General features: G+C 54.1%; 2 protein-coding genes across 6 annotated transcripts in view; one reads left to right on the top strand and one right to left on the bottom strand.

Moving 5' to 3' along the window:
- Positions 1-4,252, bottom strand: part of XPO5 (exportin 5) — a 30,638-nt gene extending 26,386 nt beyond the window's left edge. For 2 of the 4 annotated variants that reach the window (XM_075412754.1, XM_075412753.1), the window contains exons 1-6: positions 4,100-4,252; positions 3,672-3,793; positions 2,986-3,058; positions 2,242-2,379; positions 1,748-1,930; positions 725-766 (exon numbers count right to left, since the gene is read on the bottom strand). In XM_075412754.1, coding sequence (XP_075268869.1) covers positions 725-766; positions 1,748-1,930; positions 2,242-2,379; positions 2,986-3,058; positions 3,672-3,793; positions 4,100-4,204 — 663 coding nt within the window. In that variant the 5' untranslated portion in view covers positions 4,205-4,252. The remainder of the gene's footprint in view (positions 1-724; positions 767-1,747; positions 1,931-2,241; positions 2,380-2,985; positions 3,059-3,671; positions 3,794-4,099) is intronic. The other 2 variants (XM_075412756.1, XM_075412755.1) reach the window with 1 other exon arrangement.
- Positions 4,253-4,469: 217 nt separating this feature from the next.
- On the top strand, positions 4,470-14,113 carry POLH (DNA polymerase eta). Of its 2 annotated transcripts, XM_075445679.1 has the most exons (10): positions 4,470-4,607; positions 4,701-4,835; positions 4,911-5,122; positions 5,237-5,406; positions 8,698-8,801; positions 9,868-9,987; positions 10,602-10,725; positions 11,373-11,438; positions 12,131-12,294; positions 13,108-14,113. In XM_075445679.1, exons 1-10 carry the CDS (start codon positions 4,471-4,473, stop codon positions 13,961-13,963), a joined length of 2,088 nt encoding a protein of 695 aa, XP_075301794.1. In that variant the 5' UTR covers position 4,470; the 3' UTR covers positions 13,964-14,113. The 2 variants fall into 2 exon arrangements, with proteins under 2 accessions (XP_075301794.1, XP_075301784.1); XM_075445669.1 differs by having other exon boundaries at positions 4,911-5,406.
- Positions 14,114-16,007: the final 1,894 nt, after the last annotated feature.

The raw sequence follows: 16,007 nt of genomic DNA on the forward strand, positions 1-16,007 counted from the left end.
TCCCTAGTGAAAGCGGCTGCAACGCAGCTCAGGACATTGCTGCAGCCATCGTCACCACCTCACAGCCCCCTGGCAGGTGAGACAACAGGATTTTGAATTGCAGGTTAAAAAGATGACGCTCCAGTCAGCAGGCACCAGAGAGACACAGGGGACAAGAAGGAAAGGCATTCTGGTGCTTCCTGGAAGCTTCCAAGGAAGAAAGTTTTGAGCTTTTAGAGCACCTTGCATCCAAAAGCCAGATCCTGAAAAATGCTGGTGGCTTTTATGTACTGGGATTGACATCTGAAAGGGGTAAGTAATTTACCCAAGGTCAGAAAGGCAGCTCGAGAGAGAGCTGGGGCAAGAGTTCACAGCCTGACTCCCAGTTCCCAACACTTTACAGCAGCGACCCACTGCTTGCACCATCTTTTTGACTAATGCAAACACACTTGGGTTTGGTTTGTTTTTCAGATGCAAGGACACCACAAGCATTTCTCTCCGCTGCAGAGTTTTGGTTTGGAAACTCTGTCCATCAATGTATTCACTGTAGTGATTTGAAGTTATCGGGCTGTGTCACAATCAAGTGAGCCACCACACCAGAACCGCGTATTTCTAAGCACTGAAGATTAATACGGTCTTGAGGAACCGTCCATCATCTCCCCCAGTCTCAAGTGTGCAGACAGGTAACTGGACACCCAACCCTCAGAATTTACCCTGTGCACAAACATCCCAAAGATCTGCTAACCTGTGGAGTGGTGAGGGCTTCTTGTTCCTGGGGTGCTCCAACCTTGCCAATCAGAAAGATTCCACTGTTAGCAGAAGCGGCCACACTTCAGAGCCTCAAGCACTGCAATTCAAACCTTACCTGGAAATGCATTTCAACCAGACTACAAAACGCACCAGGGTCTCCCACCCACCACCACGAACTGCACAGAGAACTGTCTGCTCTACAGGCGGCTTTGTTCAGCCTGTCAGTGCATGAGGAAAATGAACATAAGTCAGGCAGGAGAGGGTATTTCATTGCCTCCCAGTTTCACATTTTGTGTAACTCTGGATTAGATACACCTAAGCAACTTATTTCTAGATTGGTTTCTCAATTGTGCTTCACTCTCAAATCTACTTCCTTCTCACACGAGCAGACTGGGGTAGAAACTCGCCTTCACCATCCATCTTGACCAACCTGCACATCTGACTCTAGGTAAGAAGTCTCTTTACACAAAAATATAAGAGCATTCCTCACCACAGCCTGACAAAAAAAGGGCTTCCTGACCTGAGCTCTTGGAGAAAAGGACCGGAGAGGCCCAGAAGCAATGCCGAGGGCATCAAAAACTCATGTATTTCAGCGCATCACCACAAAGACATCACTGCAGAATAAGAGCAGATGCGAGCCCAGGACGGTATCTCTTCACCATCGCGCGCTACATAAACTACCCCAAATCTACCCATTTCTGCCACAACCATACCCTCGTTTTGCTAAGCCATACAGCCCTAGCGTCAGCGGAGCATTCCAGCAGCACAGATGAGGCACGCATCCACTCAAGCCATTTATTCTAACAAATCCAAACTATCAACACTTACTCCGTCACCCTTGTGTGTTCAGTCTCCCTGATCAGCACTGGCTTCCAAGGCCACAGCAGATCCCTGCCCCACAGCAACAGCCACAGATTTCAGACAGTCTCTGCACTTGCTTCCCCAACAACTTGCAAGTTGTATCCCAGTTCCCCAACGCCTCCAGCACTGACTGAACCCAAGCAAAGGAGGCTCTTACCACACGTCTGTACTTGTTAACGTTCTGCTGCAGCGTAATTAGTAGGAAGCTGAAGATCTTCTCCATGTTCTGGGTGAGGGTCTGCTGGATATCTCGTCGCCGCTGGGTAGGCAGAGTTTGAAAAGTCACCACATCCTCTGCCAGCCGTAGGAGGATGAACATCACCAGTTCCGTCTGGGTTTCCTGATGTCCCAAAATGAAATACGCTCCATCAGCACAGTTCAAATACTAAAATCTCTAGGGGCTAGCTCAGAGGTGTAGAAAGCAAGTGAGCATGCACAAAGATACAAGCTGCACCTTGGGAAAACAAGCGAGGAGGATGGCCGTCTCTGCTAAAATCATGTCCTAGAATAACTTAATCTTACAGGGACTTTTGAGGCCATCATCAGCCTGTCTCACCTGACCATGAGTGAGTTAGGCTTTCCTCAGGGTGATGGAAGACCGAAACCCATACTATGAGCAAACAGAAGAGAACAGACAGGTGTGTTTCATACCCCTTGCTTGGAGAGGGTATCCAGCTCCTTCAGCATGTCAGGCCAGTGCTGCGGCCATTCGCGCTTGATCATCTCCACCACAATGCGAGACAGAACATCCTTAATGTGACTTTCCTCCTCCAGAATACTTTGAGTTCCCTGCGACAGAAAAGGGGCAGAGTTATACAAAACAGAAAACACCAGACATTTATAATTCTGACGTGGGAAGCACAGTGCTTGCAAATATTCTAAACCACAAAAAATAAAACCAACAAATCACAACACAGCACTGGGCAGCTCTCGATCCCAGCTACCTTGGATGACACTCCTACCCTCCCGAGCACCCACAACTACTAAACTCTGGGAACCAAAAGGATTTTGCTCAAAAGGAGGTCACCTGGTCACGAGAGCAATCACAATGACAGAGAAAACACAACTAAGATAATGACTTTAGTATTCTTGCAAAGGATAAGAACATCCATATTTGCTGAACTTCCTCCTAAGGAAAGAAAAAGTACCTTATACGTATTATACAAGCCTCACAACTTCCTGGCACGTGAGGAGACATGGTTATTGACCCGACTACAAGACAGAGAAAAGCACTGGAAGAACCAGGGATGCACAGCAAGAAAGTAACGAAATGCAGAATTGAATTCAGGCCCTCTGCGCTAATTAACCAGAGTCTTTTTTCCTTTCACTCCCACTTTCTATCTCCAAGTGAGAGCATCATGTTTCACAGAACAGTCTGGGGTAGAAGGTACTTACACTGGATATGAGGCCCATGACATTGTTCTTTAGATAAACTTTTTCTAGACGAGGCATATTGTTCCAGCGGAACCTGTTTGAAAGAGTTAAAAAGAGAGAAACAAAAGGGACATCGAGTCAAAATATTATAAAGATCTCCAACTTGATTCTCAAGGAACCATCGCTTCTTTACCTAAACTAGGGAGTGACGCTACAGCTCACCGGCTCTGCCAGTGCCTGATCCCCTAATGAAAAGCCAGAGTTAAAACTGCTGCTGGCAAATGGGCGTGCACCGCTGAGGCCAACAGACACGAGAAGCAGCAGCAGCAAAAGCACAAAGCATCAGGTCTGTAGAGGCGGCAGAGAGAGGAATCTCGGAACTGAACTAATACAAAGCCTCTTTGTTAGCAAACCTGGCAAAGACCTACTGATAACCCAGCGTGCTTATTTACGTCCTGCGATGTCAACGCGCCCTAGAGCCAGGCGAACCAAACTTCCCAGCCTGTCTGAAAGCCGCGTCCTCCTCTCCTTTTCCAGAGGAGGAAAGAAACGGAGCGGGACAGCAACCGTCCTCCGCTGCACGGCAGGCTCTCCAGGCCCGGGCAGCGGCCCGGCAGGCCCCGGGGCGGGAGCAGCGCCCGGGCCGGCGGCAGTGTGCGTGGCAGCGGGCTGGTGCCGCTCCCGGGCGGCCGGGCGCCGGGCCTTACTTCACCACATGCTCCAAGATCTGCAGGCCGAAGTGCCGGACGATGGCCGTCTGTGTCTTCTCCGCCAGCTTCAGCCCGCAGGGCACGCAGATGGGACACTTCTCCTTGAACTCCTCGCAGAACTGGGAAAGGAACAGGGGACAGGTGCACGCGCTTCAGACACAGGGGCGACGGTACCGGGAGGTGGCGGGGGGGGAGCCCCGGTCCCTCAGGGGAGCATGCCAAGGTGGGGGGGGTGCCCGACCCCCTCGGCGCCGCGCAGGCGCAGCCCCCGCCGCCTTCCCCCGCCCGCAGCCGGCCGCCGGCGCCTCGGGGGGCTGCCCGGGGCCGTCCCGCCCCGCCCCGCCTCTCCCCGTAGCGGGACCGTGCGGACGGGGCACCCGCGTGGCCGGAGCCCGGCGCCTCCCCTCCGCTCCCCGGCCGGGTACCTTGAGCGCCTCCAGGCGGTAGCGCTGCGTGGAGGCCGGGTCCATGATCACCGTCACCGCCTTCACCAGCTGCTCGCAGAGGCTGCTCACCTGCTCGGCGGACATGGCGGCGGGCCCGCGCCACCGGCCACCGACGGGCGACGGGTGGGCGGCGGGCACGGGGCGCACGCGCGGCGCCGCGGCAGCTCTGCGCATGTGCCGTGGGGGGTGGAGGCGGAGAGAGGGGGAAACGCATGCGCCTCGGTGCCGAGCGCTACCGAGAACTACAGTTCCCGGCGTGCCCCGGGGGGCGGGGCGCGCCATCCCTCCGGGCGCCCGGGCGGGCAGTCAGTCAGTCAGTCAGTCGGGCGGGAGGCGGCGGCGCCTGGGGGATGTCGCGGGGCCGGGAGCGTGTGGTGGCCCTGGTGGACATGGACTGCTTCTTCATGCAGGTGGAGCAGCGCTTGGACCCGCGGCTGCGCGGCCGGCCCTGCGCCGTGGTGCAGTACACCCAGTGGCAGGGCGGCGGGTAGGTGGTGGCGGGGCGGCGGCGGGGGCCCCTCGCCCCCCTCCCCGCGAGTCCGCGCCCCCCCCACCCGGCACCGCTCTCCGTCTCTCGCAGGGTGATCGCGGTGAGCTACGAGGCGCGCGCCTTCGGCGTGTCGCGCGGGATGTGGGCGACGGAGGCGCGGGCGCTGTGCCCCGAGCTGGCGGTGGCGCGCGTGCCGCAGGCGCGCGGCAAGGCCGACCTCACCAGGTGAGTGGGGGGCGGGGGCGGGGGGGGCCGCCGCGCGCGGGCCGGCGCCTGAGGCCCTTCCCGCCGCCCGCCCAGGTACCGGGAGGCCAGCGCGGAGGTGATGCGGGTGCTGTCGCGCTTCGCCGCCATCGAGCGGGCCAGCATCGACGAGGCGTACCTGGACCTGACGGGCGGCGTGCGGGAGCGGCTGCGGGCCCTGCGGGGCGGACCCGTGGCGGCCGCGCTGCTGCCCACCACCTTCGTGCAGGGGCTGCCCGGCGGCCCCGGCCCTCAGCCCGGCGGGAAGGGTGAGTGGCTTCGGAGGTGCCCGCTCCCCGTCCCGGCCGGCCGATGGCACCGGTCGCTTGGCTGGGCTCAGCGGGAGCTGGCCGCCGTTGACCCCCCGTGTGCGCTTTTCCTAGAGGAGCTGCGGCAAGGCGGCCTGGAGGAGTGGCTGGCGTCGCTGTCTTTCGACAACCCCGATTGCCCCGACCTGCAGCTGACCGTGGGTGCGGTGATCGTGGAAGAAATGAGGGCGGCCGTGGAAGAAGCCACCGGGTTCAGGTGCTCAGCCGGGATTTCGCACAACAAGGTACGAGGCTAATGCGCCGGCCTGGTTTCCTCCGAGCAGCAGTCAGAGCGTGCTGCAGGCGCTGTCCTGCACGCTCTGCCAGGTCTCCTGTAGAAGATGAGCTGAGCGGGAAACGCAGCCATGTGTGAGTGCACCTTCAGGGAAATGATGGGATATCTGGGAAGGAGAGGAGCTGTTTTCCCAGAGACGTGGCCTGTGCGGTCAGCACTCAATTAGTTTACTGCCTGGATTCCTGGTGTACCGTAATGAGTTAGCTCACTAGGAAGAAAAGGGTTTTAAGTCCCCTGGGAGAGTTTTCTTCAGGAAAAAATGAGAGCTTAAAGCAGGAAATCTCCACCGTGAGCTTTGGGCAACAGTGGCTTTAGCCAGGGAATGGTTTTTACTGACACAAATTCCCAGCGACTCGGAGGAAGAAGAATACCAGTTTGGGGCACTGAGGCGAGTCGGGTTGCTTCTCCTCTCTCTGGTCACTCAGGCTTTGCCGCTGCTGGGCACGCTCTGGGTGATGCTCAGCCAGCTGCTGAGAGCAGCCGCCGGAGCACTCCGTGCGTGACAGCAGCTGCAGAAGCAAACGGCCTTTGATGCTGCAGCTACAGAGGGCTTCCTGAGGGGTGAAATGCAGCGCGGTTTACGGAGAGCACCCAGCACTCCGTTCCTTCTTCGCAAAAAGGGCTTATCTGCACAGTTACGGCTTTTAAAATGCAGGCTCTCACTGAAAGTAGAAAAGGATAAAGACTAGATGGATGCTTTGGAATTTAAAGAAGATAAATTTCATCTTAGACTGCTGCAGAAACAACTGGAAGTATTACCAGCTGTACGCAGGTGGTGGAGCTAGTTCTGTACGGGCTCACCTTGAAACTGTAGCAGACTGCGAGGCATAAATGAGCCAACTGAGGAAGATCAGTGGTGTAGGAGTTTCCAGTGGAAGGGATGTTGAGTTTGCCTTTTTGCTCTCTTTAATCAAGAATAACAGAGCATCCCTGCTATTCCTAGCAGCTTCTCCCAGCTTCCATTTTCTATGCCAGCGTTCTTTTTTTTTTTAAAAGGGGGTAAGGAAATCATGATGTATTGTGCTGTCCCTGAAGAACTGTACATCAGTACCAGCAATCACAATGCAGAGGTTGCCAGAGCCTACCAGTGGCTGTGCAGAACACGCTACAGTGTTTCCACAGCCAGCTCACCTCAGTGAGTACAAACCATTTCTGCAAAGAAGGAAAGGAGCGCTGGGTGCTCTCCGTAAACCGCGCTGCATTTCACCCCTCAGGAAGCCCTCTGTAGCTGCAGCATCAAAGGCCGTTTGCTTCTGCAGCTGCTGTCACGCATGGAGTGCTCCGGGGGCTGCTCTCAGCAGCTGGCTGAGCATCACCCGGAGCGTGCCCAGCAGCGGCAAAGCCTGAGTGACCAGAGAGAGGAGAAGCAACCCGACTCGCCTCAGTGCCCCAAACTGGTATTCTTCTTCTTCCGAGTCGCTGGGAATTTGTGTCAGTAAAAACCATTCCCTGGCTAAAGCCACTGTTGCCTAAAACTCAGGGTGGAGGTTTCCTGCTTTAAGCTCATGTTTTTTCTAAAGGAAACCCTACCTGAGGGACTTTTCTTCCTAGCAAGCTAACTCATTAGGGTACACCAGGAGCCCAGAGGATAAATGAGACTAAATAATTGAATGAGCTACTTGGAAGCACCTGGAGAGTAACAGCATGGTTTTATCAAGAACCACTCGTGCCAAACTCATTTCTGTGCCCTCTCTGACAGTATAAGTGGCCTAATGCACAGGGGAAACTGCGGATGTGAGGTGCTGACCTTAAGGTTTCCAACGCACCTCACCCTGAGTTGCATAAGCTGAGGATGACACCTTACCAAAACACAACGTGGCTGAGGTTCTCTGAAGGGCGTGCATCTAGCTGAAGAAAATCTTACTGGTTTTTGTACTGATTTTGTTCAGTGAGTTGCACTCAAATTGGCATGTTTAGAGTGGGATCCTGGGCGTGATCAGTTTGAGGTCTGCTAAGAGCCAATATTTTCACCAAAGTCTATAGAGAAGGAAGAGCTGTAGGAATTCAGGTGATGCTCAGCACAGATGGGGCTCAGGGCCTGGGCTGGGAGAGTTCTGGGAGATGAAATTAGAGCTGAAAATTCTGGCTGTGTAAAAGCCCAGAATCAGTCTGAAATCACCAAGCAGTGCTTCTTATGCTCCTCACTGAGTGTTTTTGTGGTTTATAGGAAAAAAGCAACCAGCAGGCTTTTGGCTAAGTCGCAATAAGTTGGAAAGTAGCCTGGAGTGATCGTGGACGAGCAGCAGGATGAGTCAGTAATACGAGTGCTCTTTTAGAAATGACAAATCCTGTTTCAGTACGTGCAGATTAGAGAAAGTGTCAGAAAAAGTAAATTATTTCTCCCCATGAAGTCTTAGTGATTGGTTCAGCTTGCAGCACTTCATTTTATGAATAGTGTGGGTGAACTTGGAAGAGTCTCCAGTGAAACAAGAATAACAGTAATTGGACATCTGGAGAATGACTGGATATGAAAAGTTGGAGGAAAGGGATCTGCTTTGTCTAGAAAAGAGTGAGAACGTATGTAAGGCTGTAAAACAGTCTGTTAATAAAGATCATAGCTCAATAGGCAGGAAAGAAATTGTGCTTAGTTATAGGATGTGTGGTAAAGCAGTGAAAGAGGAAATTATCAGACTTGTTCTAAAAAACCCCAAACACCAGCTAAACGTGTTTCAAGCTGGTCTGCGTATTCTTGATCCTGGGGTAGATTAGAGTGGCAGGGGAAGCTGTGTAGCAGATAGGCTAGAGAACATCCCTTCCAGGCTAGCAATTCTGCATTTTGCAGCATTATGCTGCTGTGGGCCTTGCAGAGAGAAGATTAAAACAGTGGCATTGAGAAAAAGCAAGACAAACACAGAAGATGACGGAGCAAGATGTAGTGAGAGACATAGCCTGGGGAGGATTATGGGGATGCTCTGGAAGCTCTCTAGCATGCTTGCCTGACGGAAAACTAAGCCAGCCAGAACAGGTGATAGACCCAGGTCCCCTAAGCTGCCTGGAGCAGGACTCCAGCCCCTTGCAGCGCTAGAAGTCTGGAAGCAGCAGTGCTTTTGGAGTGCCCACCAGTACATGCCAAGTCCCAAGGTGGGTACTGCTGGGAGCGAGCAACGGTGCAACCTGCACATCCTTCCTGGCAGCTATTCCAAAGGCAGCCCTTAGAGGTGATACAGCACAAGCCGTTAGTCACAATAAAGTCAGTGCAAAGTTTGTAATAACAGGGTTTCCACCCTCTTCTGTGTTACAGACGCTGGCAAAACTGGCCTGTGGGTTAAACAAGCCCAACCGCCAGACGCTAGTAGCTTCGCGATTTGTCCCGCAGCTCTTCAGCCAACTGCCCGTCGGCAATATGTAAGTACTGGGGAGCTGCCTGCTTTTGCGCAGCTTGGGGCTCGGGGTGAGCTACTCTGTATTCAGAATGCTGGTGCTGTGCTTCTACAATCCAGGCTTTTATCAGGAAGAGAGTCCTGTTTGTCTTCATTGTTGTGGTGCTTGCTCCTGTCGGTTTGTCATTGTTGCTTGTGTGAGCAGAACTAAAGTGACTTGGGGGTAGGAAACTGTTCTGGCCACCTCAACAGAGAGCAATTTGATGCTAATTGATAGGAGCCAGCAAAGGCTTTCAGCTCCGCAGTAACTGCTCATCAATGCTTGTAAGAATTGGAGAGGAAATCCTGCCAGTAGTCCCTCACAGCTGTGAGCAACAGTTCAGGAGGAGCACGCTTGGGAGCTGCAGCCCTGCCCGTGAGGGAACCACACTTAATGATCCCACTAGCATCCTATGGGCAGCCTTTGCCTGGGTAGAGCTGCACTCAGCACGACTGCTGGGGTGCATAGGCGTAAGCCAGGAGCAGCTGTGGGCAAGGAGGCCACAGCTGTGCCCCAATGTGAGTGACAGAGCTGTCCTCCCACGGAGCAGATGTGGTTTGGTTTTGAGCATCCACATTGTGCACAAGTACTTTTCCTGGTGTAGGAAAGAGTTACCAGCACTGCTGCTCCAGAGGAACGGATCCCGGGTCCTGCTCTCCAGACCTGCACTGCTGCTCTCTACCTTCAGTGTCTCAGCAGGGATGGAGAGGGGGGTGTGTGCGGAAGGGTCCTGTCTGTGTAGGAGGAGGCAAGGAGAGGGGGTGTGAGGCATTCTTCAGAGCATGGTTTGGGATCATGTTTTGAAGTTGCAGTTGAGGGAGCACTGAAACTGGGTGAGCCAAGGAGCAGTTCCCACTGCAACCCCTGTGTGTCCTACTACGAGCAGAAGAGCTGTTACGTACCAAGTGTTCCCCTTTGTTCTGCTAGTTCCTGACTGCTTTTGGCTGTCCCACTGTCCTGATCTAGGGACAGCTGCTGCAAGAAGACTTGTCAGACTCTCAACATGATGCTTCATCTGTGTTTTCTCTTTTTCTTTGTCTCTCTGCCATAGCCGTAACCTGGGAGGCAAGCTTGGCACTGCCATCACAGACATCCTGGGAGTGGAGTACATTGGGGAGCTGACACAGTTCAGCGAGACAGAGCTCCAGACTCACTTTGGAGACAAAACTGGGTAATGATAAACTACTCGCCACAACGTGGCTCTTGGCAGGAGCTGAGACTTCCTTTCGGTCACAGATTATTCTGCTGCGATTAGGAAGGTTGGAAGGTAAAACTTGAGTGACGTCTTTGAGAAGCATTGGTCTGGCAGGCCCACAAACAGGTTTCCAGTCTCACCTGCTCCCAGGCACCCTCCCCAGAATAATGTTTTGCCTGTCAGCCAGCTCCTCTGCCTTCCTCTGCGGTGTCTAAGGATGGGGCCAAGCTGTGGAAGGGCTCCCTGCAGGCTGGGAAGCACGCAGGCTTGACAGCCTCATTACAGAGGAAATTGCAAGGCTGGGCTGGAGCCTGAAACACCACTCTGGGCCCAGAGCAGTGGCTGGGGTGCCCTGCAGACTGGTGAACTGTTGCCACTTCAGGAGAAGAGGCGGAGGAGCTGTGCTGACAGGCCATTGTGGCCTGAAGGAAGCCTGCCTCTTCAGCTGCAGCTGCAGAGCTGGGGATGAGAGGCAGTGTCACAGCTTGCACAGAGCTGAAAGCATGGCTCAGCAGAAGGCTGACTTGCTGCCCAGTGATGCCTACCTGTCTGTGGCTGCCTTCACCTCATGCTTCTTCTGTGGCTTTCAGGTCCTGGCTCTATGACTTGTGCAGAGGAATTGAAGATGAACCTGTCAAAAACCGGTACCTGCCCCAGTCCATTGGCTGCAGCAAGAACTTCCCTGGGAGGACAGCCCTGGCCACGCAGAAGGAGGTAGAAGCCTATATCTAGCACAAGGCTTGGCCTTTGCACAGGAGAAGATGAGAAGACTGAAAGCTGAGACTAGCTTGCAAAATGGCTGCTTTTCTGTGTCCTGGTGCCCACAAACTTAGCCTTGGGGCTCAGTGGAAGGAGGTTTGGGCCCCAGAAATTAGGGAAATCCCTGTTTGACAGAAATGCATCAATGAACTGCACAGAGAGGTCCAACCTTATTGTAATTTCCACAAGCAAAGCTGTGGGCCTGTGTTGTTCGAAAGGTACTCACGGTGCCAAGCTTCAAGGGCTTGGTTGCTAGAAAGAAGGTAACTAGCCCAAGGAAAGAGGGACAATGCACCGTACCTGTTAGCTGGGGAGAGGTTCCCACAGAGCTGTAGGGAGAGATAAAGAGACATCCAGCGCAGGGGACCCAGAAGTCTGGCGGTAATGCTGCAGGACTTGTATGGTATCCACAATGCCTTGCCTCCGGCATTGGATCCTCACCTGTTTCTCCAGGAGTACTCCAGATCTGGGGCCTTGTGACAGCCTGTGTCCGTTCCAGTCTGACCCCCTCCAGCATCCCCTGGCGTGCGGAGCCTTGCTCTGGCCCGGTGGCAGTGCTGTGAGCAGTGGCCCGACCTGTCTGTTACCACTATTTTGTTCAGGTGCAACACTGGCTCCTGCAGCTGGCCTTGGAGCTGGAATCCAGACTGACCAAGGACAGGAGCCAGGTAAGGAGGGGAGGCACGGGGACAGCGTTAGCCCTGCTGGCCTCCAGGAAGGCACGCAGCACGTTTGCACCGTGAGCTGTTTGCAGGAGGCCGAGGGCGGTGCGTGGTGGGGAGGAAATCTGCTCGTCCTCAGATGTCTGCCTGTGTGCTGAGGTGTCCCCAGCAAAGAGGTGTGCAGGAGCCTGGCCAGGAAGGATGGTTTTTGCCCCAGAACACTGCAGGGCTAAGGATGGTCCTTGTCCCATGCTGTAGGATGCTGGGACCTGAAAGCCACTGCACCTTCATCCTGGTGCACTGCTGCTCCCTTTGCTGATGCAGCTCTGCCTGTGCTGTGGACTGTGACGGGAGGCGATGGGCTCAGATCTGGATGGTAGACTGCAGGCCAGGGTGACGTTTATCCACTAGCTTCATCGCTGCAGGGGGGGGCCAAGAAAAGGTGCACAGCTGCCTTTAAAGGAGAGCAAGGACTGACTACTTCCCACCCGGTGTGGCACAGCTGTATGAGCACTTGCTGTCCTGCACTCATCCCTTGGAGATCAGGCCGGGCAGGACAAGCTGCCGTCTGTCACACGGCGTCATCGGGAGGTGGTACCTGATAGTGCAGGGCTCCGAGCAGTGAGGTGGTCTCCTCGGCCTTTCCTGCTCTTCCCTGCAGGTGTCGCTTGAAACACAGCCACCTCTTCTCTCTGCAGAACCACCGAGTGGCCAAGCAGCTGATGGTGGTCATCCGCATGCCAGGAGACACCCAGGTGTCGCGCTTCTGCGCTCTGTCCCGCTACGATGCCCAGAAGATGTGCAACGATGCCTTTGCCCTCATCCAGAACTGCAACGTGGCTGGGGCTCACCAGGCGGCCTGGTGAGTGTGGGAGGGGTTCGCATCCCTGTCGGGGGCTGTTCTGCTGCAGGAGGTGCAGGACGAGCCGGGGACCCGACAGAAAGGAGCGAGAGTATTATGCTGACTGGCAGGAAAAGCGATCCCCAGCACGAGCGCAGTGACCTCTGCTTATTAGCAGTAGGACAGCTGTGAGAGCCTGGCCTCTTCCTAGCCCCACATCTGGCGAGACACTTCTGTACTTGGAGCTACTGGCAGGAGGGTGTCCAGCTGGAGAAGCCAGCTGGAAGCCTTGCTCTCCTCCCCTAACAACAGAGGTGCTTTTTGGGAGGAGGCCGTTGGGGCAGGAAGGAAAACTGAGGGGCACAGCTCCCATATTCAACATTACTTTCTTTTTTCCTTCTGCTCTCCAGTGAAGGCTGAGGCACAGTTACGGCAGGGTCCTGCCTGTTAGGCTCCAACAAGGCTGCTGCTCCCTTAAGGCCCTCTCACCTTGCCTGGGAACCTCCCAGCAGCTCCGGCCTGTGGTGGATGGAAAATCCAGGCTGGCAGCCAGCTGCCTGTGCTCCAGTGCCCTTTCCTTTGGGAAATGCTGTTCTGGGAAGAGGCTTTCTGCTCTGCCCAACGCAGCCTGCTGTATCTGTAAGACTCTGTTCTGGAGACAGCAATACTAACGTTTTGTCAGAGGGAGCATCTCTCCCACCCCTTGCCAGATACCTGGACTGCAGTTCCCCTGTCCCCTGCCTGTGAACATTTTGTGTTGCTTAAAGTCTTACCTCAAAAGACTTCTTGCTTCCCAGGCTGGTGTCTGAGTTGATGTTGGTCTGGCTTTTGCAGGTCTCCACCGCTCATATCGGTGCTTCTGTCGGCAAGCAAGTTCTCCAAGCCTGCCACGCACCTCTCTGCAGGCATCGCCACCTTCCTGACAAGCAATACCCAGCCTGGTGACACTGCCACCACCAGCCAAAACACCACTTCTTCCAGGAGGCCCAGGGTCAAGTTCTTCAGGAGCCCAAGAAAAGAGCTTAGGCAGAAGCCAGCTAATGCTATTGAGTCCTTCTTCCAAAAGGCAGCAGAAAGGCAGCAGTCACCGACAGCAGCAGCAACCAGCCTGACAGCTGTTACCGCTGCAGAGTCACCGCTGCCCAGTTCCCCAGAGCACCAAGAGAGAGGCGGTGTTGGAGTTGCCTCTGCACAGTGTGACCTGGAGTCCCCTGTGAAGCGGAGTCCCCGAGATGGGAGCCCTACTGCTTACAAGAGGCCTCACTCTGAGAAGTCGCTGTCTGATGCTACACAAACACCCTCAACTCCACCCAGCTCCAGAAACCTCCTGAAATTAGAGCCAGCTGTGGAGGGAAATGAGCAGAATTTGCCACCCTCTCCTGAGCTTGCCCCGCTCCCTCCTCCCTCACCAGGGGACCAGCAGCACTGTGAGAAGTGTGGCCAGCTCGTGCTGGTGTGGGAGTTCCCAGAGCACATGGACTACCACTTTGCTCTAGAGCTGCAAAACTCTTTCCTGGAGCCCAGCACTTCCACGGCTCCAGCAGCAGCTCCCAGCCCAAAGGCTGCAGCTTCCAGGTCCCCTGCAAAGGCAAAGAACAAGCCCAAGACTCCAGCAGGATCTAGTGCAAAACGACCCAGAGAAGGTGTGACAAGAACTTTAGATTTTTTCTTTAAGCGCTTACCTCCTTAACTCCCAGCTGTGTTGGGAGTTTTTAAAGAATCAGTGTTTTTAAAGAATCAGTGTTTTTAAAGAATCAGTGTTTTTAAATACAGTAAAAAGTTTTTATACTGCCTGTCAGGTTTTAATGCAGAAAAGTCTAATAAATTATCTCTACCCCAAGTCTAGGAGCAACTGCAACTCATGAATTGTGTAGGATGCTGGGCATACCCAGTTTAGCTGGCAGCAGCTAGCTTGCCTTTTGCCTGCTCTGTGCTACCAGAAGCTGCATCGTACTCTCACACCTCCTGCCATGGGTATTTCTATAGCATCGCTGCTCAGTAATTCTGTTCCTACAGCTTTCTGTTCCTACTGTAAAAGCAGGCACTGTCACCACAGTGGCTTATCCCAGGCAATCTCCAGCCAAGCCTAGGCTTGAACCCCTATCCAGTCACTTAGTATGAAGCCTTCACCTCATGGTGGTTCTCTGGCTGCAGTTGCAGGCCTTGCCCTTACTGTGTAACTTTTACGTGGTAGCTTAGCCCTGTGGTTCCTTCTCCCCTCTCCATGTGGAAGACACTGACTTTTGTTCACCCTCCACCAGGATTTTGTTTTGGTTTGGGAGTTCCCTCTGTGGAGCAGTCCCTTGTGTGATGCTTATGGCCAGCTCTGGAGCACGCAAGAAAGACTGCTCCTGTCAAATATAAGATCTGAGGAAGCTGGAGCTGCACAGGCATACTTTTTGTTGGGCTTTTTGAAATCTCAGTACCAGTTCCTGATAATTGTTATTGACACATAAACACTCTTCTGCCAGAATCCTCATGGAAGGGATGGCAAACATGCCGGAGTCACAGCCCTCTCTGAAAGCTTTCCTCCATTACAGAAAGAGTGATAACCACATTTTTCTTCCTTCCCAGACTCTGGGTGATACTACGTCCAACTTGATGACAGGTGTCTACTTTGATGGGCCACAGTTCACATCAGAGTGGCTGCCACAGAGCTCCACAAATTACAATAGCCAACGAAATAGAATATCATGAGAGAGGGCAAGACTGCCTCAAGGGCAGGAGATGTGCTTGCCCTCAGCTGCCTGGAGCCTGGCAGCCTCTTCCAGAAGTGCTGCTGCCAATAATTTGAACTCAGCTCTTAAGGCAGGAGGAAGGAATGTGCCACGTCAAGGCAGCGCTGAGTGGGGTTTGGAAACACTTCGCAGAGAGTTTCAGCAGCTCAAGGCTTCCCCTCCCTGAGCAGGAGAGCGCCTTTCAGGCAGCCGATAACGATGCAAAGTGCAGCTGTATTTGCATGTGCTATTTCCCCTTCGCTTCTGAACCGCGCTATCCTTGTTGCGGCCGTTGAGCTGCTCTCCTTCCAGCAGCCAGCCTGTGCTGCGAAGCTGCTACGCTGCTGTCACTGGGGGTCTAATACTTAACGACACACTTGTTGCGAGATTCCAGAAAGCACAAGCAGCTCATTCTGGTGTGTGCAGCTCTACTGGTAATCAGAGAGGAAGGAATTGCAGAGTCACTCCTGTTAATGACAAGTGACAAAGTGACAAGTTTCCCAAAGTGGTCCTGTAAAGAGAAGTAGCAACCAGTCTGGCAGGGTTGCCTCACGCTCCTGTGACAGCAGCATGTCTCATTTCCCAAGTGTCTGGCAGGACCAGACACGGCAGCTGCCACTACCTGTCACAAAAACACATTGAGAACAGGCAAGTTCCTTCAGTGACACAAGGCACCTCCACAGGGAAGCCCTTCTGCCCCTACTTGTCCCAAGGGAACAACCTGTTCTCATTGAGAGAAGGCAGCCGCAAACCCCTTGATAAGGTTGAAGCTATTTTTAGAAACAAACCACCGGTTAGATGTGTGCCCTAGAAAGCATCCCTTTAATTAGGCTCCGGGGGAATTTGTGGCTACGAGGAAGCACCCACCACAGCCTGTTCCGCCCACAACAGCCCCAAGTGCTGTGCTCAGGGTGACGTGGCTGCCTGTCACCCCAGGCTGCACACCCAGGCTTGCTCAGATAAGCCGCAAGAGTACGGTTGTAAACAGCACGCGCGTGCATTCCTTCCACACCGCGG

This window comes from Opisthocomus hoazin, chromosome 2 (genome assembly GCF_030867145.1).
Source record: "Opisthocomus hoazin isolate bOpiHoa1 chromosome 2, bOpiHoa1.hap1, whole genome shotgun sequence".
Classification (NCBI taxonomy): domain Eukaryota; kingdom Metazoa; phylum Chordata; class Aves; order Opisthocomiformes; family Opisthocomidae; genus Opisthocomus; species Opisthocomus hoazin.

What these genes read in the sequence shown, in the direction of transcription:
- POLH (XM_075445669.1), top strand. Translation starts at nt 4,471, where the DNA reads ATGTCGCGGGGCCGGGAGCGTGTGGTGGCCCTGGTGGACATGGACTGC. An exon ending in GGCAAGGCCGACCTCACCAG is followed by an intron (nt 4,836 to 4,910) that starts GTGAGTGGGGGG and finishes CCGCCCGCCCAG; the next exon opens with GTACCGGGAGGCCAGCGCGG. An exon ending in TGACCAAGGACAGGAGCCAG is followed by an intron (nt 11,439 to 12,130) that starts GTAAGGAGGGGA and finishes TTCTCTCTGCAG; the next exon opens with AACCACCGAGTGGCCAAGCA.